Raw genomic sequence first — 26524 nt, forward strand, 5'->3', positions numbered from 1 at the left:
TGCTCACCCTAGTGCTATTTTACATCCCTCCCTCCGGTAACATGATGCGTGTGTCAGAGACTGTTGCGTCTTGCGTCCACAGGCTCAAGATCGCCTCTCCTGACTCGCCCAGGTTTGTCCTCGGGGCCTTAAATGGGTGGAGGCTGAATAAGACTCTTCCCACCAACCATCAATACCTGTGCTGTGCCAGCGGGGGGTGATAAAAATCATTCAGACGCAAATGCGTGGAAAGCCCGAGGCGGGAAGGGCAGCTAAAAGAGGTTCAGTTGAGTTTCAATACGCAGTACCGTTGGCTCATTAATTAGTGGAAAGGTCTGGCTTGTCGGAGCCTCTCAACTGCTTTTATGAGTGTCGTAGCATATCTTTAGCATTTAGTTTTAACCACCTTATTTAAGAGGATTGTTGTTGGACTATAAATTCTTGGAATTAAGAGTGAGTAAGTGACTGAGGGTGTCTGAGTCAAATGCAGTGATTTATTTTAGTGTGAAAATTAGGGCTGCACGATATTAGGAAAACATGTGATATGTGATATACTGTAGCTGTTGTGTGTTGCAATAACGATATGACTTGCAATAAACAAACAAATACTTCAGTATACAGTGTTCATGCCTTTCGGCTTTGGATTTGCTGTTTCATTTCCAACAAGATGTTTTTGTTGAAAGTATTGCACCTGGCAGCAGCTGCTATATTGACACTGTACCAACTCAGGTGCACAGCAACACAATTTCTCAATCACTTAAATAGAGTATTTCAAAATAAAACATTTATGCTACTCAAAAACATGGACAGCAGAAACATCCCCCACTATCTGTACTGTTGAAAAAAAAATAAGTAACTCAAATAATTTAAGTAACTTAAATCTTAAGTAAAGGTGAACAGAGGAATATAAATCCACCTGCAGTGTCTCACATTGCAAATATTTCACATTTTCTATGCCAACAAGCCGTTGGGGTGGAGGGGGGGCAGCGTTTTGAGTAATCGGTTTCCTTCCCGAACAGCCGCTGTGCCGCCGTCACACACATACACAACATGTTAGTGGCAATGTTAATGAAAGTAAAGAAAATATTATAACTGAGATAAAGCAGTTTTCTCAGGCAGCCCAAATCAAAATGTGACCTTGATGCTGACTTTATTTACTAACACTCGAAGAAAGCCTTGCTAGCTGTGAGTGTCGTTAGCTGACAGAGGTAGACAGCTGAATTTTACTGAGTTTTTTATTCGGGTGAAATAAAATCTCCCGGAAAAATGTTTCATTTACTTCTCCCAGAAGACTCTGAGATCTGTCTGACACCAAACTGAGACTCAGGTTTATTTCTCCAGAGCAATAAGATGCACTAAATCTCAATGTAGTCTCCTTTTAAGTTTCAAAAGCTCTAATATAATTCTCAGTTTCTCTACTTTTGTGTCTCTTTGTGATCTCAGGCAGATAAATCAGAGAGCTCTCTGTCTATGAACTTAATCTATTCTCATCCCAGTTTCAGTTCATGCATCTCAGACTCAGACAGAACAAATGAAAAGCTCTCCACAAGCACTCAATGAATTCTCAGACTTAGATCAATGTTTTCATTGTTTTTGTATTACTGTATGCAGAATAGATTGAATGAAAACTTATGATTGTAGTTTGCAAAGATCGTCTGCTTTTATATTAAATGCATTTAATATGACTCATTTTAAGTAATTCACTGCATGTAATTATTCTTTTTTCATGAACCACATAAAACACATTGTACAATAAAAACAACAGCAATTTATTGGTAACTTGAGAGCAATAAAGTCACTATTTAAACTAAGTGCAATATCAGAATAAAGTCTTGTTTCTTCCAATAGCGAATGCATTTGTGAATATAGTTTGGAAAATAACTATCAAAACAATAAACAGAATACAAAACTTTTGACATTTGCATTGTGGGAATTTCATTTTACAAAATGCCAACAAAAACCATTCTAACAATGTGTTTCAATGGACATCTCAAAATCAATAATCTAACACCGTTAACCCATGTAAATGGTACATTGCAGTGACAACAGTCTTTCAAGTTTATAAAACTATATTAGCATACAACAATGTAGCCTTTATGACCAAGATTCCTCAACAAAGTTTTAATAAGTCCACCAACACTCAGTGAGCCTTGTCCAAAGTTGTCCAGTAAACTGCCGATTCGTATGAGAGATGAGAGATGATAACGAAACAAATTATTGAACTATTAAATTATTAAACAATTGAACATGCTGCACGACCAGTTTGACAAATTACGTTTGACAAATTACTTTGTCAAACGTAATTTGTTAAGAACTTTGATAGAACTTTGAACTCTGATACTTTTTTGAAGAAAATGGTCGGCCTACGTGGCAAATAGGGAAGCTAGCTAGTGATGCTATAAGACCGCCACTTCTGGCAAAGAACCTGTTCAGGTTAGCTAACGCTAACTGGCAACTTCCATCAGTAATATCTTTGTGTAAATAATATGCACTCTGGTCTCCTGACTGCAGCAGACTGCGACTTCCGCGCAACACGGTTTGACTCTCGAGGCTATGACCGCCAGTGACTACTTTGGGGCGGGGCAGGGGCTCGTGGCAGCACCCGCTGCTCGCTGACAAAATGAACATCTGAGGAACGATACATGCTTTCATGTCGGTCTCCAAAATACCAGAAAAGTCTCCAATAACACCAGGAAAAGTTGCTAGATTTGTCGCTAGCAGCTTTTGACAAAAACAGTCGCCAAGCGGAGTTGGAAAGTCACCAGATTTAGCAAGAAAGTTACCAAGTTGGGAACACTGCTCCCCACCTCCATCCGCCTGCTGAATAGCACTTGTTTTTATCTTTTGTTCTGACTAATTTTTTTAAGCCTATTTATTGAAGACAACTTTGTGGGATGAAACAAAACCATTTTGGCTCATATTAGTGTTAGCAGATAGTATATTCACAGCTAAACTGCAGCATCTCCTTTAAATAGGAGAAAATACATACTTGTGCATGAAAGTAAAATAGTCTTTATACATGCAGGGATGGATGATCCCCTTTAGATGCTGTGTGACCTGGGGCCCACTGCATGAAAGTCATCCACGATCAGTGACTAAGCCGCGCGGGTTCAGCCAATCCACAACATGTGTGTCGAGGCTTAATCTGTCGCACAAACACTCATTCAGGATGAGCGGATTCATCAAGCCAGGTGAAACCTATCCTGGATAAGCGCACGCACGCAGCTTCCTTAAACAGACCCCGTCATCGAGCTCAGATTTTAAGACATGACATGACCATGACAATGAGAGCGCCGTACTTTTCCCCGGCCGAAGCGGAAATCCTCAACGAGGCTTATGAGGAGGTAAAAGAATGAATAAAGAAGAAAGGCCACACCACGGCAGTTATAAAAAAAAAAGAGTGAAAAAGTGTGGCAAGGTATCGCAGACCGTCTGAATGCATAAGTAGTGCCAAAATACGAACCCGCTGCTCCGCTGAAACAATCACAATTACGATCATAATAGTTAATAATAATCATCATCACCTGATAATGAAGTCTGTTCCGGCCATATAGGTGCTTTTGTTTGTTTTGCTCTTTCCGTTTCTGCTCCTAGAGACCTATCTGTAGATACCTGGCCGTGGAGGCGCTGCTTCGCCTCTCCTCTCCTCCGATTGGTGCAGCGCTGAGGAGGATCGACTCTCCAATCAGGAAACCCCTTCCCAGCACCTAACTCCTCATTGGTGCGGCACCTGCTCCACTCGGCCTCCGCTTGTCCGAGACTACAAGAAGCCAAGCCGCTTCTTCTGCCGGTGGCTGCCGGCTGAGGAGGAACGCTCGACCTGAGTTGTTGCATTTGATAGAAGCCCTTGCAGAACTCCGTGCCTTCTGTCGCACTGTGGTACCTGGCCTTTAGTTTTGTTTCGATTCGAACCGTGGGGTGTGGCCAGGGATTTAAGTTTTAAAATACAGATCTGTTTGTTTTGTACACCGTAGCCTAAGTTTGTGTATAGCAACACTAGGTGCAGGGGTGCTGGTTGCTGTAGTTTGGTTTTGCTAGACCACGGTAACCGAAGAGCCTTTTGCTTTCTCCTTCTGTTTCGTAACCTTCTTGTTTTTAGAACAGAACTTATAGCTCACAGAGTCCTCTTTATGTTATATTCAGCTTTTGATTTAACCAGCACCCACTGGCCCTCTCCCTCAGTTCAGTTTTGTTTGGTGTTCGTTGCCCCTTTATTTTTCCGAACCAGGGCACAATAAATCTATTTTATCTTAACACCTTGGGTTTTGTGTTACTTCCCTTTTCCCCTGCGAGCCGGGGACCTAACAAAGTCGTACTCTGATTATGAACCAGTTGAAATTGTAGGTGGAACTGATGTGAGTGAAATTGTGCAAATGTAACTCCAACAATCCCTAACAATTTTGATAAATGGAGTTTTCTGACTTCACATAATTTCTATTTGAACTTAAAAAAAAGTTCCTCTTATCAGGTGTGCGTGCGGCATGTGTGTACAAAATGCAAACAATGAGTCTACTGTAATTTGTGATTAAAAACTAACAAACAAACAAACAAACAAACAAACAAAAGACGTGGTTTTGTTCCTCACAGTGGGTGGTTTCGGTGACGTGCAATCAAACTCCATTCAGACGGAGAGATTGTTGAGTTGGTGGCCGAGGGCTTTTCAGTAATTATGTGCAACCAGAAAAGGAAGTGAGAGGCAGCGAGCTCCAATCAACAGTCTGCACAATAGAGAGACTTCAAGCCTGATTTCGCCCTCACATGCCAACAAGATTATTACTATTATTATTATTATTATTATTATTATTATTATTGTGATTGTTATTGTTAGTATTATTATCGTTCTCATAGGAACTCCTGTGACTTTGAAAGTTTCTTGAACTTATACCCGGCTGATTGCAGACCTGTCAGGCTGTGTGTAGCAGCAGCGTAGTGAGATATTTCTTTTCCAGCTAAAAGAAAGCCACAATGTGAGACAAACATAATAAGGTTCATAATGTGTCTGAAAAGCAATATGTCTGCAGCTGCTGATACCTACACTCAAAGTGATTATATTTATTGTCATATGGCTAAATAAAGTTACGTTGCCTCTGTCTGGTATCAAAAAAACCCAAAACATATTGAGAAACCTTTGGCACGTTCATCAACCAAACGGAAGACATCTCACGCCTCAGTCTGACTTTGTCCTCCGACCTTTTATTTTATTTGTTTTTAACTTATTTCCGATCCACTGAGTTGGAAAGGATCGGCTTTGTCCTCGTCACCAGGAGACAACACTCACACTGTGGAGGTGAGAAATCTGAAGACTACACACACATACACATTGTATGTATATATATACATGTATATCTATCTATATATATATATATATATATATATATATAGATATACAGGTATACACATGTACACAGCTGTGTGCTGCTGTAAGTGTGTGTGTGTGTGTGTGCGCGTTACCTTGCTGTCCACCATGAGGTTGCGGATGCAGCCGGTGAAGTGTTTGTGCTGGAGCTGTGGGTAGATGTATGGAATGTCCTCGTTCACGCCCCCTAGCTGGAGGATGTGGCTCCTGTTCAGGTATCTGCAATACATCAAAAAGAAGCGTTATTGTTCTTCTGTCATATCACAGAGAGTGCCTGAATGCACACGTCCACACTTGTGACGGCTGTGAATCAGACGGGAACGGTTTAAGGATTTAATTTCCCGATTTGAAGATGACGTTTTATATACATGAAAATATATACATTTCTTTTCAGCAGACGCCTCTGACACTGGTCTTTCCCAAGAAGACAGTTGAGAAAGATGAATTCTTAAAAATAATAGGTAATAATAAGGTTCCTCTAATGCATAGGTGTCAAACTCTAATATTGGTACTACAAAGCCCAGAATGCTCTGCGCGTATTTTGGCGCATCGATGAGAACAGGACGTTCACTAAAGGATATTATCGTTATGACTTCATAGGTTTATTATTGTTATTTTAATTTTAAATGTACTATCCGCCAGTGGATAAAGGTTATTGTTGAAATTTAAATCAGAAGGCTGCAAATAAAAATAATAGCCATACAAATTTTATTTGCATTTTATTTTATGATGATTTTTTTTTTTTAATTAAATTTTTTTAATTTTGTGTGCAAAATGAAGTTATTTGTTGTATAGTATTAAGCTTTGCTTGTTCCATATTCAGGTTGAAGCAAACGTTGTTTGAGTCACTGTTATATCTACAGGAAGATTTTTCTCAATAAATATCAATGTTGGACCGAGACTTTGTCTTAAGTTTTAAATTTTGGCCCCACTGTGTATTTGAGATTGACACCCCTGAACTAATGTTTCTGCTTTATTCATGGCAAGTTGAGGGCAAATAGCTTTTATACAGTTTCTGTCTGTCTGTCTGTCTGTCCATTGTTATATGTGTCCATACAAAAGAAAGGCTAATTGGAGCGAATGTGGTATTATTCTACTGCTACTCAAACAAATGCAATGCCTGGCAATCTGAAATGTAAAAGTGAAATGGCAAAATGACACCACAAATTACAGCAAGAGTTAGTCGGGAGGTTTGTGTTGCGACTGGCCACTGGACTGACACGGGAGCTCTTCTTCTTCTTCTTCTTCTTCTTCTTCTTCTACTCAGTCAGCATTTACGGCAGAATATGGATATAGTGACAAAAAAAGCAGCAAAAGCTATTTCATTCTATTACTTTGAGTATCTCAGTCATAAGCCAGGCCACTAAATGTCTTAATTATCACCCCGAGAGTGTTATTATCGTTGTTGTTTCCGGGGAACACGGAAACACAATTACTTAATTTGATGAAAGTGTGAGAAAACACAAACAAGTTTTTTTTATTTATTTATTTATTTTTTATGAGCAGCAGAGAGGAGTTGGGTTTCAATTGGCACACTTCTGCACAACCCCAACTTACTTAGTAAATCCATCAGTGATGCAAACTGGTTGATTTATTTGTGGCATTTCAAATATTCAACAAGAATTCACGACAGTGTTGGAAATTTAAACGACCTAACACAAGTCTTCTTCTTTTTTTTTTTTTTTTTAATATATATTAGCAGTTCTAAACAGGCCTAGTTCCCTGTGTATTTGAAGTGTACATGAGCAGTGTTATCCACAACCATTTGATCACCAGTCATTTCTTTTATACCACAGAGTTGTACTGTACTGTAATACCTCAGTATGCACCAGAGAATTAAACCACTTCAGGGGTCTTTGTTCATTTCCTTCTCCCACAGGAGGCACCGGAACTTGCAAAGTGACGTGAACAGCTTGCAGTTCAGACAGAACAATCCAATTAACCCATAGTACAGTATAATCACACTGCAGGCCAAATTTGGCCTGCAGTGTGATTATACTGTATTTGGCTCATGAGGTAATACAAAATCACTACTGGAGCTACCCCTCTTTATTATACAGCACTTATCAGGACATGACATACATTGAAGGATGTTATTATGACTTAATTGGTTTATTTTTGTTAGTTTATTTTTAAATGGATAATTAACCTGTGGAAAAAGGTTATTGAATCAGAAAGCTGCAAATATATATATTTTTTAATTTTGGTGTGTTTTTTTATTTTGAAATTGGATTTTGTATGTGTGCAATATTACGTTTGCTTGTTCCATATTTTGTGTTGAACCAAAACTTGTTGGGTCCATATAAAAAGATTCCGATTCGAGAAGGTTTTTTCTCAATAAATATCAATGTTGGACCGAGACTTTGTCCAAGTTCTACATTTTGGCACCACTGTGTATTTCAGCTTGAGACCCCTGGTTTAACCTGGGGTTAAATGTGAGGCTAATTTACTCAAAACACCACTGGGACGGAAGAAGGTGAAGAGAAAAACTGAGGTTCTGCTGTGTGTTGTGGGTTATACTGTACATCAACAACATTTAAATCCATATATATATTTGTATATGTATATATAGATAGATCGATATGTATATCTCTGCTGTTGGTCCATACCTGTCAGTGTTGGGTGTGACACCGGTCACCTCACAGGCTGAGTGGTCCTCAGTGGTCAACCAGCTGCCCAACCCCTCCATCTCCATCACTGCTGCCCCGGAGCAGCGATCCAGGGTGAACCGCACCTCCTGCAAAGTCCACAAGCAAAGTCACCTGGTTTCCATGTTCTACATAGATAGATGGATGGATAGATAGATCGATCGATCAACGGACAGACGGGCGGACGGACGGACGGAGATAGCAGATAGGTAGTAGATAGATAAATAAAATAAAATAAGGTAAAATAGATAAAACATAGAAAGAGAAGATGCTACGGTGCAATGACAGATTCACAGTACCAAAAGTGCAAATGTAACAAGAACAGTGCAAATGACAATAACAAACAGTGCAGCAGGTCATTGCAATTGCCCTTACTTACGGTTAATGTCCTTATTGGAATGAATGAGTGTGTGACCATGAATAAAAGGTACATGTGAATGTTCCAGTTCAGTTTCATCAATGAATCTATATGGTGCTTTGGTGTCTGTGTGTGACAGAGCATGTCTATTTGCATGGAGGGATGGGGGTTTGGGGGTTGGAGGGTGGCTCCTAAATTACATCAAACCATCAAATCAGCTTGACGTCCATCACCAACCCTTCAAGGACTTTGTTTTATAAGTCAGAGGACCATAAACAAGAAGGTTTTTGACTTGATAATTAATTTGGTGATGCTATTAAGTTACATCAGAACTTAAAATAGTTGGGATAAAAATGGTAGGAAAGAAATACATTAACTTGCCAATTATAATGCGGCAGGCTAATAGTGTTGTTGACGCAATCCTGCGAAACTAAAATCCATAGTGTGTAGCAGCATAGTCATTAATTGGCACGTTGTCACTGGAAAAGATTAAACTGGCGGAAACCTGTGATTTTCATGCAGAAAAAAAAAGTGGTGATGATGTGAAAGAGCCACTCACACGACCAAATGATTGTAGGCTGCAGCTCAGAAGTGATCATTATGTTGCACTTTTATGCATATATATGCTTCGGAAATATTGACATTTGGATGGCTGCAACTATACACACACACACACACACACACATATATATATTTGTAACTGATGTCCATTTTCCAGATCATGATAGTGTCCCCTCCACTGTGCGGTGTAGAAGAACATCTCAGGTGGCATCTCCTTGTCATGCCAATAATGTTGGAAGCCATCAGGACCATCAAGGTAAATTTTTTTTCTCATCACAAAATAAAACTTTCTTCCACCTTTGAATGTCCCATGTTCGGTCCTCCCTTGCAAAACCCAAACAGGCAGTTTTGTGGCGTTGAAGGAGACGAGGCCTTTAAAGACGTTTTCTTTGTTTTTGAGGCCCTACCTTCGAAGACGCTGGCTGATTATTGGGTGGCAGTCACTACCAGTAATGACTTTAATTTGGGTCACGGATCGTCCCGTGTCTTGACGGACAGCCATTCGGATCCTCCAGCTCGGCGCCGGTAACATTTTTTTGGGTTCTACGACTTGACTTTTTTGTTCTATAACCCCCAAGACATTTTTAAAAAAATTCAAAATGACTGTCTGACTGCGTCCAGCCTCAAGCACTTTGTGAGAGGCCTTGCTGATGCAGCTCAACAATCCTACCGTGTTCAAAGAAAGTGAACTTCTTTTTTGCCTTTGCCATCAGTTGATCTTGACAGAGTTATTTGATAGAAAATTGTATGGAAGCCAAGTGTTTGCACAGCTTTTGGCTTTTGAAGGCTGTGGGCTTTTGATCAGCTGATGAACAGCCTATTTCAGTTAAATTGTTGTTTTCAACAAAATTCTTGCTCATTTCCACCCCACTTGCTCCCATTTCTTCTTTTTGCATTTTGAAGCTCTACTTCGAGCCTTCTTTAGAAGCAGCAGTCCAAAATGCAAATTCTTGCAATTTCCTTACTGGTCTTCAGATTTTGATCGGGAGAGTGTTTGCTTTTTGAAAAAACATGAGACCCCCCTCAACATTTTGCTTTGAGGCGTTCAGGGGGTCTCATGGGATAATCAGGGGCATCCAACCCCCCCCCCCCGGACCACCCTATGTTTGGCCCACTGGTGAGAATCTTGCATTGCCAAACTCCTCATCATTCGGCAGCTTGCAGAGTTGTTTCAAATTTAAAAAGAAGCAACCAAAAAACTGTGGGGTAGATCCTCAAAGAAGGGCGCGCAGAGCTAAAATGCGGCGCATTTTGCGGCGGGATTGCAGCCGCAATTTGCGTCACAGGTGCGGGGATCCACAAAGGTTTTTGCGCTAATGACATGCAGGCGCAAACACGCCCACGAATGCGCCACCTGAAACAGGTGCGAATGTTGCGGTCTGGCAACCTGAGAGCAGTTTGCGCCAGAGGTTGTTCGTGAGTGCGTGTGTTTGACAGTGGAACTCTGCTAGGATAAAGGCGCTCCTGTGCGCGCCTGGCATTACGATGCCTCCTCCGTCTACCAAGACTGCTGCCATAATGAAAGAAAGTCAAGACGCGTTAGTCACCAACACCTGAGTACCATTTGTATTTTTCATAGCCTATCTAAAATATTGGCATATGTACTGTAGTCTATGCCTATCTATATATAAGATTTGGGGAGCCATATACATATTTCAGGCTTTTCAGAGAGGAAAGTTTCACTCAGAAGCCGGAAACACTTTGACAGACAGAAGCTGCGCCTGGTTTTGGCTGGCGGTGTTTCCGTCTGTCAAACTGCGCGCGGACACGAGCGCAAACTCTTTCTGGATCTGCCGCTGTTTGAATGAGGCATATTTGCATGGAAGGGGGGGTGTCATTTTGCGCGTAATGACTCATTTAAATACATTCAAATGAGTCTGGCGCAGCCCTGCCGCTACCTGCGCCTCGGCGCATTGCGCGCCGATTTTCACATTTGCGTCCCCTCCGTGTGTGTACACGGATTTTCTGGCGCAAAAGCCGCGCAATCGCTTTGTGGATCTACCCCTGAGTGTCATTTTCCAATCTTTTCACCCAGGAGTCTGACGAAGGAGGTGAGAAAGGTGACAACATTGAAAGAAAGACATGGCCATGATCTTTATCGGACGCAGAACTCCGTAACGCACACGTTTGGACGCCCTGCTAGAGGAACGGAGAGAGAGAAAGACAGTTGAGGAAGACGAGGCGTCCCCACCTTGCTGTCACTGCGGACGTCGAGCCGATGCCACCGTCGGTCCGCCACGTCAATGTTGCCTGGCAACTGCAGAACCACAGTGCCAGAGCCATGATTTATTTTCAAGGTGGGGGTCCCATCTATTAGCTCTAGATGGGGGAAAGAGAGAGAGAGAGAGGGAGAGAGAGGAGTCAGTGAGGATTGGTGAGGGGTGAAATTATTAGGTTTGGAGAACGACTCGGCCTTTCGAGCCGTGATCGATATCAGCAGGAGCTTGTTGACGACCGACATGGACAAGTTTCTGATTTCCGAGGCTCTGGAAACGAAGGAGTTGTGATCACGGTAAGATGTGTCATAACGAAAGAAATACTTGAAATAAAACAAAACAAAACAAAGCAAAACAGTTTTAACAGTTCAATAATGCATTAATAACACTTGGCAAACTGCATTTATTGTGCCACTGTGTTGGTTTTAAAGACAAGAGGATTACTTTGGTTTGTGACAGGTTCCTCCACACATCTCAAGCCAGTGAACAAACTTTAGGAGGGGAAAAAAAAAAACACTAATACGTTTTCTGACTCACTCAAATGGGAAATTAAAAGTTAATGAAGTGACTAAGACTGTCTCAATGCTCTGCACTGTATGGGAGGGTGGGGGCGGGGGGGATTATGGAGCATGTGTCCCCTGCAGAAAAACTATGGACGCTGCCGTTTGCCAGTCACTGCCATTAGCTTCAATACATGGTGTATATTGACGCTAATAGCTGCAAAGCCTGCTTATCACAGAAGAGATTGAAAAGATATGACAGCGGATCCATGAAAGCGCATTAGAGCTTGTGTGTTAGAATATAGAATAGAATATAATAGAATAATTCCACCAGAAATATTCAAACAATCCAGTTCATCTTTATGGACAACTGACAGAATGTATTCCTGGCACATCGGTTTCACTCCTACCTTTCACCTTTTGGTAACATTTCCGTGGTCATATGAGCACAGCCCCTCCCCCTTCCCCTCCTCCCCAAAACTTTGGAATCTCTCTGATTCTCCTCCCTCATTTAACTCCCAAGCTGAGCCCTGAAAATCTTTTGTCTTGGGGGACAAGACACGTCGGAGCTCCAGCTAAACGGCCAAAAGACACAACAAACGCACAAAAGGAACGACTAATGAAGTGTGTGCTGCAACTGGCACACTGCACAAACACGTAGCCCCAGTTGAAAGGAAGGAAGGAAGGAAGGAAGGCCGGCCAACTGATCCATATGGCAGAGCAAAGGGGCCGTCTTGTCAAGATTGACGTGACATTTTCTCCAGAGATGAAGGCAGCCTGTACATCTCCCAGAGGAGCCGGAGGAGGCTGAGGGGAAGGACAAGACAGAGGGAATAAGGGGAAATAAAAGGGAAAGCTTTGGGAGTAGATAAAGTTCTATGAAAAAATAAAGTCAAACAAAGAAAACAGAAAAGAAAAGAAAGAAATTCTGAAATCTGACTGAGCAGGACAATTGGGGAAAAAAGGACAAGTTGCTGGATGACACATTACGTTAAGTATGATGGTTGGTTAAGAAGCAAATTAATCCATGACAAATGAAACAATAAACAAGTAAGTAATAAATTATAATGGTCAAAAAGAAGTGAACAGAGAAATTGAGGACGAAAACATGAAGATGATTTCAGTTTTCTATCACTTTTCTTGTGCTTACAGATTGTCGTCATCCATAAAACTGAACAGCCTTGACTGTCATTGTGTTACTACTGTTACGGTGCCATTAAAAGAAGAAAAAAGTAGTTGTCTATCACTAGAGAGAAAGTAAAGTTTAACAGAACCGAAAGTTGGAATGCCACAGAGTCAGATAAACACAAATAAGATTCTATAAAAGGTTGATTGGAAAGCCAAGTAGCTGCTGTCTATGTCTGACCAACATGCAGGATGTAACTATGAGCGGCCAGGAGAAGACTTTGCTCCAAAAAGGGGTCAACCACATAAGAAGATGCTGTCTTCCTATTCTGCCACTCAAACTGAATCCAACATCTCCAACTTTGAGGTAGATAAGAAGATAAGAAGGACCACCAGAGATTTTCTGACAGTGTGTACATATAAGTATTCATATATACACATATATATTTATATATATATATATATATATATATATATATATATATATATATATATAGTGCTTTGAACGGAAGGAGAGCTTGAGCTCCTGCAGAGTCGTGCACTCTTATGAAAAATGTCCTGCTTATTTTAATGGCCTGAGGATGAGCAGGAGTCAAACTGAGCACATATGGATGCCATAAACAGCGTTACAAATCATTCGGAAGCCGTGCGCGTGCCTACACCCACTCATCAACACAAACACACATACTGGCAATCCCATATACATTCATGCCCACATGAGTGAAGCTGTGTGCACACGGCAGCGGTGGGAATGCTGCGCAGATTCTTCCCCCGAAAACAATCTAACTTACTAACAGCAGCATGCCCTGCAGCAGGCACATTTTGGATCTGCACTAGCAACAGTGGTTTTCCATTTGAAATCTGCTGTAGTGATCCATTAAGTGGAGTGGAGCCAACGTGTGTGTGTGTGTGTGTGTGTGTGTGTGTGTGTGTGTGTGTGTGTGTGTGTGTGTGTGTGTGTGTGTGTGAGTGTGTGAGAGAGAGAGAGAGTGTGCCGCTGCTTGATATATATTATGTTTCTTTTAACTTTGATCTGGTTTACTCTTTTTTTGTCAGGGGCTTCATACACAACTAATCCAACTGTTTCTTTTTAAATCACCATACACACAAGTGACAAAGTGCTACATCCACAATCCCTGTGAGCTAGAAATGACTGCTTGTCACAGGTCTAAATGATACCCCAGGTAACAGGTAATTTAACAGTTGTTCTGAAAAAAAAGATGAAGAAGAAAAAATTTGAGAACCTGTCAATGTATTTTCTGTCTCCTGGCATTTTTTTTTGATAATGGTAAACTTGAGTCGAAAGAAGAAGCGTGTTCCTTTAAGGCAAAAATTCTGCTTTATCGGTATTGCAGGGATGCTAGTCCATTAAACTCAGAAGGGAGAATTTGAAACAGGGAATGAGATCACTTTTGTGTTAACAAAGCCCCAGAAGCCTAGAAGCCTTGTAAGCCTTGGTCTGTGCCGGTTACAAGGCTGCAGGAGGTGGAGTGCCTGTCAGGTGTCATGGATGCTCCCTCCCCTGACCCGCTTTCTCCAGGCCAGCCTGCACAAATGCACAACAGCGGAGGCCATGAATGCTCTGTGGAGGAGGAGGTCCATGAGAGGTGGTCTCACCGCTAGAGTGGACCTGTTGACGGCTAAGTTAGGGCAGCTGAAGATAGCTTCTTCTGTCCCTACAGCCCATGGACGAAGTGCCGATGCCTCCGTTGCCCATTCACGAGGCTGAAGAGGGCGCCCTCTCAATTGCGGCTTCTGCTACCTACTTTGGTGACTTTGGTGAGGAGTTGTCCTCGCGGGCCTCAGGCTCACCAACTGAATGGACTCAGAGATCTCTACTTGGGTCCGAGGATGCATCCATGGATAGTATCCTCTGCAGGGCTTGGGCTCACCTACAGATGGACTTTCCGCAAGCTAGTAACACATTGGTCAAGGCCTTTTTCAGGCGTCAGTCCCTGCCGATGAATTCCGCCATACCTCCTTCAGAGAATTATAAAGAAAAATAAGGGAGTTGCATGCCTGCTGGACCCAGTGCAGGGTCACAGACAACCTTTGAACTTGTGCATCTGGCCTTTCCAGGCCCCGGGCCGGTCTTAAATGAGTGCAGTGAACTGGTGAGGGGCACCATTTTGAACACTAGAGCGCCATCTACCCGGGCACAGTACGCCAATAGGTGGAAACTGTTCTCTGCGTGCTGTGCGGACAAGCACTTTGATCCAGTACTGCTGGATGATGGTCATTCTCATTCCACACTTAATGTGTGCGTTGCTGGGATTTCCAGTCACCATGTCCTGGCGGATAATGGCACGCTGGGGTCACATGGATCGGTTTCCCTCTTTCTTAGAGGGGCCCTAGGGTCGCACCCTCTGTGCCAGCTTCCTGTTGAGCCTCTTTTTCCAGCTTTGTTAATGGTTCAATGCCAAGCTGCATAAACCTCTCAGTGATTTGTGCAGCTATTGTATCCAGGACATGGTAGAACTCTGGTTTGTAAAGATGTGTATGCAGGAGACTGAGCGGAACATTTTATCAGGGGCCTCTGTGTGCGTGGTGGAACAATGAACTGAAGAGACAGATCACACTTGTCCTCTGCCTCCTGAAAGATAACCTCAAAGTGTTTGGTGTTTATTTTGGGATTCCAAACCGTCTTGGACAAGGGAGACTGCAGACATTGCCACCCTTCATTGTCTGAGTGTTTTTCTAGAGAGATGCATTCAGAACATCTAGTTCACTGATCACATCTAAAGCAAGCAGATGTGCCAGAGTAACAACACCCTGTTGCAGTCAGACATGTACATCCTCCACCCTGAGAATGACTTGCAACCATCTCATCTAGCGCATTTTGCACCATCACAAAGCAACGTATAGCAGGTGAGCGCACAGTCCACCTTGTGGGACATAAAGGCCTGATGGACACCGCTGGCCCTTTCCCTTTCAGCTGCAACAATGGCTTTAAACTTGTCTTTAAATAGGCCAGACTGCCCAAAAAATGTGCCAAGGTCCAGACTGCCCAAGGTCATGTATCCAGTAAAGTGCATTTTGTACACCACGGGAGGCAAGCTTGTGTGACCAAACTGACACAATGTGCTCGACAATGTACATATGGTGCTGGTGGCTGTGTTCGCTGTGCCCAAGTGCTTTCCAGCCACATTTGAAGCCCCATCATAGGTCTGACCTTTGAGGCCCCATATTGGTAAACTCAACCTTAACAGAACGTCCAATCAAAGCAACCGCGTAACGTAGGCACCGTGCCTCCAGCTCATCAGCAACAACATTTCTTGTTTCACCCCTAATAATAGAATATTGTAACACAGGTAAGGATCAGATAGGCGATTTACCTGATAATTGATGAACTCATTGAATGTATCTGCTTATTTTGACAGTCCCATGCCTCTGTTTCCAGATAACCACGTCGTAAAAACCTGATCTCCGTCAGCTTTGTGCTTTAAAAGCTGGTTAAGGTAGGCATGACCCCTAAAGGCCAAAACCTGTGTCATGGCAATTTCCAATTACTCTTTAAAACCTTCAGTTCAAACCAATTCCACTCTTGCCATTACTCCTTTCTTCAGACTGCGAGACAAAAGGTCCAGTCCGGTCTTGTTGGTTTACTTTTCTTTATTTAACAAAACTCAAACTCTTTGTCCAAACTCAAGCTTGCTGCCTCACACCTGGTGAAAACCTTTGTGCCCTCTCACTTCCTGTGCTCTACTCCTTCCACTCAACTATGCCCAACATAAGTATGTGCTTTGACACAACATATGTATGTGTCAAAAATAACAATGAACACCAAGTCTAAACAATAAAAAACAATAACATGCCAACACTAACTAAAACCACTCCAACACCCTGCCTCAATAGAAACATCTCAGCTCCTCTTATCTTTAACAGGCTAGCTCTGTTCTCTTCTCACTGTGTACTGCCTGCACTGCTTAGCTGTGTAGTAACAGGCCTGGTTTCATATGCAGCAGTTTGCACTAGCTGCTTTATGACCCTCAGATTGTTCATGCATGGAACAAAAAATGTCAAGTGCTTTTTTTTTTCCCAGTTTTGAAATACAGCACTGACAAAAGCAGGGTTGATACTCTTGGCTTGTGCTGGTTTCCCTGTCTTGAAGTCTTTTGAGAAGTGAAAACACAGAACACCCCCAGTGGCCAAAATAAAATGTGGCCAGGGATATTTATCATAACATGCAATGTCAATGTCCGCTCTTTGGAAGACTTGTTTTGGCAAAACTTTAGGGTTGGGTTGATTCGGCTTCGCATACTGCATTGCTCTTGTCCCTCCTCGTTCTTCCCCTGCTTCTTCCTCATGTATTTCCTTCTGTCTCGCCTTCCTCATTCATTTGCTTTCTTTTTATATTACAGCGGCAGATCCTCTTTGTTTGGCCTGACTAGACCCTGCCTCAATGTCACCACGATTTTGTCTGCAGGCCAGAAGGAAGAAGATCTCATCATTTTGGTTGAAGATTGTTTAACAGCATTAATACTGATATGAACACTTTGACCATCAGGTATTTTATGACATCAGGCTTATGCCTGCCCAACATTTTCCACCTTTTGAATGAATATTTGTAGACCTGCCATTCATTATGTACAATTAGTAAAACACACATGCAAACCAATAAATCGAGTCTCTCATTTGCAGCAAAACAACAAACAAAAAAATGATGTTTCTAACTTGTTCTAGTTTTGAGTAATTGGCTGTGTGTTGGCAGTCATTTGCAGGTGTGACAGTACAATTGCCTCCATTATATCATCATATTTTGCTTTAATGACACCTCAACATCAAAACAGATGTTATGTTGGAGACAAGAACAGAAACAACATAATGATGCAATTAAAAAACGTTTTTAACATATTTCCTGGGTGTCATTTTTGACTCCCTTGTTTTAGTCCTCATATTAAAACTGTAACAAAGGCAGGTTTTTATCATTTAGAGAACATGGCCACAGACTGCCTGTTTCTCTCTCAGGCTGACACAGAGGTTGAGGCTGATGCATGTTTTTTTTATCCTGTCGCTCACATTAGTGATGTCAAAATCCGTTCATTTAAAAGAAGAATCATTAGAATCAGTTCACTAAAATGATTTGTTCAAATGATTCATTCACCAAATCGTTGAGTGCTTGGCGGAAGCCCTGACTGCGTAGCGAATGTTCTCGGACTGATACGATACATCCCAACCCCCCGCTTAGTGTGGCGTGGAGTGCTGAAAAAGTGCCATTTAGCCTCAGAAGTGTAAACATTGTTTAAAAAACAACACTCAAGATACAGTTGTAAGATATACAATTACCGTATTTACAGAATTAAAGTCGCAATTTTTTCCATCGTTTGGCTGGTCACGCAACTTATACTAAGCTGCGACTTATATATTGAAATATATACGGTACTGGAACTGATGCTGAGTCTGACGACAGCCACGCAGAAGAGGAAGCGGCGCTCCGTCTTCCTCCAGAGTTGGTGGAGTTGTTCAGTGGCACCGAGGATGAAGAATCCATGAGATCAATGTTGCTGTTAAATGTGTGTGTGTGTGTGTGTGTGTATGTGTGTTAGCGCTTTAATAATATGTTCTGTTTACGTTACTCAGATCACAAATCCTTAAAACAATTTTGAGGTAAAACTTTAACCAATTTTATCTTTCACCAATGTCTTATGTGCAATAAGTAAATACAGTAAATGAATAAATGAATAAATGAATGATGCCTGTGACTCTGAGAGACTCTCCTGACGATGGATGGGTTGGGTCTCCATTAGAGATTTGTGCATAACGCAAAAACAGAACAAAAACACACAAAAATGATATTCTGTCAAAAGGAAGACGGCTATAAATGCTTAACATGTGAACATATTCATCCTCGTCCCTAATAACTGTTACTGTTGCAATAACTGTTACTGTTGCTAGAAAGGCATTGGCCTTCTACAAAGAAGAAGCAAGTGTGAAGGGAATTTCCAGTGAGATGAGCTCCCACGATTCCACACAACTGTGACTCCCAAACTTGAGACTTGCTCATATTTTGACGCTTTATGTTTTTCAATAGGGGGTCCCGTTGCCGCTGGCTGCATCGTTCTTTAATAAGCAAACACACCTCATGACCAACACGTCATGTGACCTGCACCTCATGTCTCACGTCATACTGGTTCTTTTTCCAAACGGGTGTGTCTGTGTGGTTAATTAGCACAATTTCTTCATGGATGTTAATCCTTGTTGTCTGATGTCCCATGCGGCAAGAAGGCCGACTCCAGAGAAGTGGATTAACTCTTTATCCAAAAATCACCTTCTTATTAATAGCAAATTAAACAATAATTTACATCCAGATCACTTACATTTCCCATTACATGTCAACAGATAACTCTACTGTCCTTTAATGACTCTCTCTCTCGCTTCGATTTTTATTGTCACTTCTGTTGTAGGAAAACAAACAAAAAAAAATATTTCCGAAAAAACCTTTCTGGAATCACTATTGTCTTTTGGTCTTTGTGCAGAAGCACCATCTTACTAACAACTAGACATTCAAACTTGATATTCAAAGACAGTAGCAGGGGCACGTCATTGCAGTAGCAGCAGTGGTAAAAAGAAAAAAGAAAAAGGTAAAGTAACAATTCTAAAGGTTTTTATTTTTCCCAAGACATACAGTATATGAGAAAGTTGTGCAAAAAAAACAAAAAACTAAGCTGGAGTGAAGAGATGTTTAAGTTGAAAGGTTCTACTTCATGACCAGAACATTTTTCAAGGTTTTTCTGAACTCATGAATAAAATATTTATACTGTGCATTTTTTTCCATAATGCTTTTTTTAACTCCTACTCTTTTGTGACAACGATTTGGATGAGTTCCATGCATGAAAATGTCTGCAACATAAAAAAGAAAAAAGAAAAAAAAGCGAGTTTGAACTGAGCTGAGCAGCATGGCAAGGCCATGCTTGAAATGCCTGACTGGAATCTCTAGGCCTTTACAGGTTACTGACTGATCACATGATGCTGAAGGTAAATTAAGTCAAAGAAACAACCAATAATTTGATCCTACTGTGAAATGCAGGAGGTGCAGCTTAACACGTGTTTGTGTGTGCGCCAGCTGCTGAGTATTAGAACCATGTAATATTTCCCAATCTCCCCCCAGTGCCTGGAGATTGGGTGACGTGGTAGTGTGTGTGTGTGTGTGTGTGTGAGAGAGAGAGCGAGAGAGAGAGAGAGAGAGAGGGAGAGGCAGTGAGAGAGAGAGAGAGAGACAGTGAGAGAGAGAGAGAGACAGTGAGAGAGAGAGGGAGAGGCAGTGAGAGAGAGAGAGAGAGAGAGAGGGAGGGAGAGGGGGAGAGAGAGAGAGAGAGAGAGAGAGAGAGAGAGTGTGCCTGACACCTTCTCAGGCCTACGCAGCGGCTGCGCGAGCTTGTTGTCGCTGCCCTCTGGCACCATTAGAGGCCGGATAAGTGGGAGGCTTTGGAAAAGCAAACCAGCATCTCACTAAGAAGCTGATGGTTGTGTGTATGTGGAGGTGCGTGTGTGTGTGTGTGTGTCTGTGTAGAAGGAGAGAGCAGTGGGGAATAAGAGCAGGCACTATGGGCAGAATCACTTAACAAGGCTTAACAACAACAACAACAACAACAATAAAAACTGTCTCCCATGAAAGACGGCGCAAAAAATTGAATTCAAATTTTGTGGTTCTGCACCAACCTGCCTCTCGGAGAAGAAGAGGATATCTTCTTCTCTTTGCAGATGCCCTTCAGTCACCTCTGTTCCATCAGATCCATATTGTGACTCTTAGATTTTCCCTCCCTGGTTCTCTGCCGCGCCCTGCTCTCATCACCCAAGACTCGATCTAGTACGTCAGTGTCAAATTCTGACCCGTAGGCCAAATTTGGCCCTGTAGCGTCACTGTATTTGGCCAGCGAGGCAATAAGTAATCAATCAGTCATTTTCCATACCCGCTGCTTCCCGAGCTCAGGGTCACGGGGGTCCGCTGGAACCTATCCCAGCTGTCTTAGGGCGAAGGCAGGGTGGCACCCTGGTTAAGTCGCCAGTTCAAGGTTGAAGGATATTATTCTTATCGAATTGTCAAATCATATTCTGCCTGTAATTGGCAGAATATGATTTTCTTTTTAGGGACATTTGTGTTCAGTCTGTCTCAGTTGTCTTTATGAGTTAATGTTTAAATTTTACATCTTCAGTGGTACAGGAGTAATAGTTGTAGCGGATACTGGCACACTAGAGCGCCCTCTCGCGGCTGTCAGTGTGAAAACAACGAGCGTGTGAAAAGTGTAAAAAATGTAATGTATAAGTAGCACCTGAGTATAAGTGGCATGACCAGCCAAACTAGGAAAAAGACGTGCGACTTGTAGTCCGGAAAATACGGTATTGATTGAATAGTATTAAGCTTTTCTTGAGCAATATTCAGGTTGTTTGGTTCCATATAAAATGGTTCACTGTTCTATCTATCTATCTGGAGGAAGATTTCTTTCAGTAAATATCAATGTTGGACTGAGACTTTGTCCAAGTTTCACATTTTTACCCCACTGTGTATTTCAGTTTGACACCGCAGATCTAGTAGCCTTTTCAAACTAGATACATTCAAGTCGTGCCACAGGAAGAGGAGTGCAGGCCCCGCTTCAAATTAACACTTGCAACCAAGCTTTTGCTTTTTGAAATAATGTCTCCTCCTGTGTCAGAAGCAGACGCTCAGTATTCAGTTCACGCCGCCATTTGATTTGATTTTTTTTATTTTTTTATTTTTTTTGAGTGAAGCGCCAGCGTTTTGTCTGTAGCTCCTTTAGTTTGCCGTCAATTCAACCTGGCTCTGTAAGCTTCAGTGGGAGTGGAAGGGCCTCGGAGTCGAGATTGTTCTCTCTTCCACCGCGCCCACACCTGCTTTCATCAAAAAGTTTATTTTTTTTGGGATATTCTCGTGACGACAGGTTCAAAATTAATAGCTTTAAAATAATCTATGCCCAGTCGTCGCATGCTATCCATTTTTGGGGAAAGAAAGAAACAAGATGTCTTTCTTTTTTTGGGGACTTTTGTTTTCTGCAACCCAGTTCTTTGAAGATTAAGGAGGAACACAAGATTTATTCATTATTTTTGTTTGTTTTTTCAGGTGGAACATTTGCCATGTGCACTCTTCTTAAAATGGCATACGTCGTATAAATAGCTAGAGTGGCAGGAAGTAAAATTGCGCACATTGAAACTCGATTCTTGATTCAAAATGGATTTTTTTTCTGATTCAAAACGATTCTCTATTCATTCAATACAGAGGATTTCAGCAGTATCTACCCCTGCCTAGTGACATGAAAGCAGAGTTGTCAATTTGGTAACACTTTGTGATAATGATGGTTTATAAGACATTTAAAAGCTATTAGTAGATATTAGTGGACGGTTACCTAATCATGAACAAATCGTTGATATACATATGTAAATGGTCATTAGATATTTTATAACTTAAGTTACAAGACATCTGTAAGCTATTGGTAGATATTGAACCAATCATGAACAAACCATTTACAAACATTTGTAAATGGTTATTTAACCATTTACAACAGAAGTTGTACAACATTTATACATAATTTATACACTATTAAAACACAGTTTCAACGTCATTTGAAAAATATGTATTCATCATCAACTTATCTTATTTAATGAGTAGGTAGGAAAACATTTTAGATGATTTTAGAATATTTTCTTTGATGAACTACACATATTAAGTTTTCCATGGCTAATGAATGATTTGTTATGAGACACTGATACCAAACAGTTTATTGTCAAACTGTTCCCTGAAAAAGTCCACAAATCTTTAGCAAACATTATTATTCATTTGTTAAAGATGAATAGGGTTCACTTTAGATTAGGGAAAAGAATAACGCCTTCAAAGGATTAATCGATTTTTATGAATTTCTAAGAAATCATTTGTTGAGCAGGAATTAAAAAATGCAATTAAAAAAAACACAACATAACTACACTAGTTAACTCACCATTCTCACAATTTGGATCTGTATCCATGAAAGCTAGATCGTTCATAATAGGTGAGTAAAAGGTCCACAACTCATGTCTAAACATTAACAGATATTTGTAAATAATGAATAGGGTTCACTTTAGTAGTACTGGTAGGCTTAGGCTAACTGCCGGTCTGTGCCAGAACTTGCCACTTCTCAAACATTACCATAAATTATAAGGGATGTCCGATGATCAGATCGGCATGCCAATTTAGTATATTTTATTAGATTGGTGATCCACCAATCGGTGTTCAGAATCCCCGATCCAATCTTACAATAATATACCAATAACATACATTTATAGTACGCAATGTATAAAAAAGGCGCATTTCTGCCCTCTACTAGTCATCACTGCCGTGCTCCCAACAGATGTGACTTATTGAAGTCAAAGGTTTCTACCCGGCCCACATCTCCACGTCTCGTTAGCTAGTATGCTCACTGTGTTCTTCAATTTATAAAATAAACAAAACGGTGAGGAAAAGCAAAGCATGGATTGATCATTGAGGCAAACAATCCAAATTATTTTGAAAGGCACCAAGAGAAAAGTCTCAATCCAATGGATTCGGTTCATTCAAGGTAAGAAAAAAGATGAATAAATCGGAATCGTCAATCGGTCGATCGGGACCAAAAAATGTGATCGGGACATCTCTATTAAAATTATACAAAAATACTGCATTGATCAGCTGCTGGTGTTGTTTGCTTTCAAAGTCCGCAGAGGGGATTGTAAATATCTTTAGGCTGCTGTTCTGTTGGCGACTCAGTTTATTTTTCTTCGCCATACATTTTAGCGGAAACCAGAAACACAACAACGCGCTGCTTATTGTGCAATTCCTACGGCAGTGTTACGCGAGGAACCGAGTTTCGATCGAGAAGTGGACCGAGTAGGCTCAAAACAGTCCTGGTAGAGTTTACTGAATAAAGTGGCAAAGCAACAACTACAGTAGTGACCAAAAGATACTGTAGTGACTAGTAGAACACCGGAATCAAGGAGTCAGAAGGAAGCAGGAAGTCCGCACATGGGGAGCGAAGATTCCTTAAGAAGCCTGAGGAAATTCCGCGAAAAAAGGTGGACAGCAGATAACAACCGAAGTAAAAGACTAAAGTGGACAACAGGAAACTTCCCAAATCAAAGACCAACCGAAAACCCTGATGCACATTGCCAGGAAGAAGAAAGGAAGAAAATCCTTTTTTTTTTCAAAATTAGAATCGATATATGTATATACAATTTATTTTAATTCACTCTTTGCACTGTATATGCTGCTTTCTCATTCTTGTTATTATATTATTTATATAAGAATAAGTACACACACACACACACACACACACACACACACAGATATATAGATAGATATTAGGGCTGTCAAACATTGTATGCGTCATTTTTAATCAAGATTAATCGATGACTGGAAGTTAACATTTTTCGCTCGCAGCAGCAGTGCACCAGACTGTCTAGTAGATATCTAGTGTATCGCGTCCCAGGGGCCTATTTTGTCTCAACAAACACTTGAACAACTGCACCTAATACAGTGGCTGGTGAATTTACGCTCTATTTTCAGGTTTCAAGCAGGTGGAGGACCTGCTGAAATATTTCTGTTGTCAGTTATGGCCAAGTATTTCAGATTAACCACATATTTTCTTTCTGCTACATTTTATGTAAAAAGCAGGCTTCACGTCGTTATTATACTCTTTTTTTTATTTATTTAATTTTTTTTTAAATTGAAAAGCAAAACAGATATTGGCCACCACTGTACTGTCCATTATCAACGACTCCACCCAGACTGTGGTGTGATGCAGAAAATATTAATATTATAATAATAATTTCCTCCTATCAGATGACTGTGTATATGAGCGTCCGAGCCAGAAGCTGTTTAAGACAACACTTGCCTGTCCTGAAAATCAAGGGAGAATGCTGCTTGGCCTTGCCTAAGGGAGGCTTTTCATGGAGGGAGAATCACCATTAGCTGTTCAGGACGAGGCTGTTGTTGTGGTGGAAAATTGTGTTTTTTTCTGGGATGGCCTTGAAGGATAATAATATTTGCTTGCTCGCCGTTCGGTATTTGAAGAGGGTTTAAAGCAAACTCTTGTGTTTTAAGAGGTAAGTGCTCTGAATATGATGAACACAACGGCATTGAACATCCATCAGTTCATTTTCTATCACCACTTAACCTGCTTTCATTCAGGGATGCTGGGGTCGCTCCGAGCAGCTTTATGATGAAGTCAGGGCATGGGCGCAGATGGCACTGGGGACAAGGGGGACATGTCCCCTCCAGATTTAGTATGACCCAATACCCTACTCACACCAATTAATCACAATACAAAACACAATTCCTGAATCAATTAATCAGTCAATCAAAACGTTATTATTTACATGTGCGTACAACTGTAGTGAAGGTGGAAGGCTAGAGTCTATAAAACAAGATGTTCTCCGTCTGATCCTCAGTTGCTCATGCTACGGCAATGAATCCATTAACATCCCGGTGATTGTGCGACCTAACCATGCTGACATGCCTACTACTAATGGTGTGTTCACTTCTACTTTTAAGTTGGAAAAACATTGAAATCTAGCATCTACAAACATGTACGTTGTTTTTTTTTTGTGCATTTCATTAATTGTAGAATTCTGAAATGGTCATTACCCAAAACTCATGACCATAGGTGAGGGTGCGAATGTAGATCGACCAGTAAATTGAGAGCTTCGCCTTTCGGCTTAGCGCTTTCTTTACCACGATAGATAGATACAGCGACCGCATCACTGCAGAGGCCACACCAATCCGCCTGTCAATCTCGCGCTCCATCTTTCCCTCACTTGTGAACAAAACCCCAAGACACTTGAACTCTTCCACCTGAGGCAGGGTATCTCCACCGACCCAGAGAGGGCAAGTCACCTTTTTCTGGCCGAGAAACATGGCCTCAGACTCGGAGGTGCTGATTCTTATCCCAGCTGCTTCACACTCGGCTGCAAACCGCCCCAGCGCACAATGGAGGTACTGGCTTGATGAGGCCAACATGACCACATCATCTGCCAAAAGCAGAGATACAATCATGTGGTTCCCAAACTGGACACCCTCTGGCCCCTGGCTGTGCCTAGAAATACTGTCCATGAAAATAATGAAGAGAACCGGTGCATTTTGTCTGGAGTCCAACATGCACTGGGAACAAGTGGTGGCACTTACTGGTGGCAATGCGAACCAGATTCCTACTCCGATCATACAGGGACTGAATGGCCCCTAACAGAGGGCCCCAGACCTCATACTCCTGGAGCACCCCCCACAAGATGCATCGAGGGACACGGTCGAACTCCTTCTCCAAATGCACAAAGCACATGTGGACTGGTTGGGCGAACTCCCATGAACCCTTGAGCAACCGACAGAGAGTATGGAGCTGGTCCAGTTCTCCTCTCCGGCACCCTGAAGTAGACTTTACCAGGTAGGCTATAATTAGAGAACACCCTCCGGTCCCCCTTTTTGAAAAGAGGAACCACCACCCCGGTCTGCAGTGTCACGACAGTCCCTGCAAATCCAGAGACTTGAGGTACTCAGGGCAGATCTCATCCACCCCCGGCGCTTACCACCGAGGAGCTTTCTGACCACCTCAGTGATTTCAGCTTGGATAAGGGACGAGTCCTCCTCTGAGTCCCCTGCCTCTGCTCCCTCAGCGGAAGACATGACTGCGGGATTAAGGAGATCCTTCCTCAAAGTATTCCTTCCACCGCCAAACAAAATCCCCAGTCGACGTCAACAGCTCCCCACCCACGCCATAAACAGTGTTGGCGGCAAACTGCTTCCCCCTCCTGAGGTGCCGGATGGTTTGCAA

At 41.8% G+C, this 26524-nt stretch overlaps 1 protein-coding gene across 1 annotated transcript in view; it reads right to left on the bottom strand.

Annotated features, from left to right (window-relative positions):
* The window catches only part of LOC142889654 (neural-cadherin-like), a 310909-nt gene that overhangs the window by 62816 nt on the left and 221569 nt on the right, over positions 1-26524 (bottom strand). Inside the window, exons 28-30 of the mRNA XM_076028445.1 lie at positions 11094-11221; positions 7945-8072; positions 5431-5554 (exon numbers count right to left, since the gene is read on the bottom strand). Coding sequence (XP_075884560.1) covers positions 5431-5554; positions 7945-8072; positions 11094-11221 — 380 coding nt within the window. The remainder of the gene's footprint in view (positions 1-5430; positions 5555-7944; positions 8073-11093; positions 11222-26524) is intronic.

This window comes from Nelusetta ayraudi, unplaced genomic scaffold (genome assembly GCF_046127955.1).
Source record: "Nelusetta ayraudi isolate G7.1 ecotype Tasmania unplaced genomic scaffold, CSIRO-AGI_Nayr_v1 ptg000023l, whole genome shotgun sequence".
NCBI lineage: Eukaryota > Metazoa > Chordata > Actinopteri > Tetraodontiformes > Monacanthidae > Nelusetta > Nelusetta ayraudi.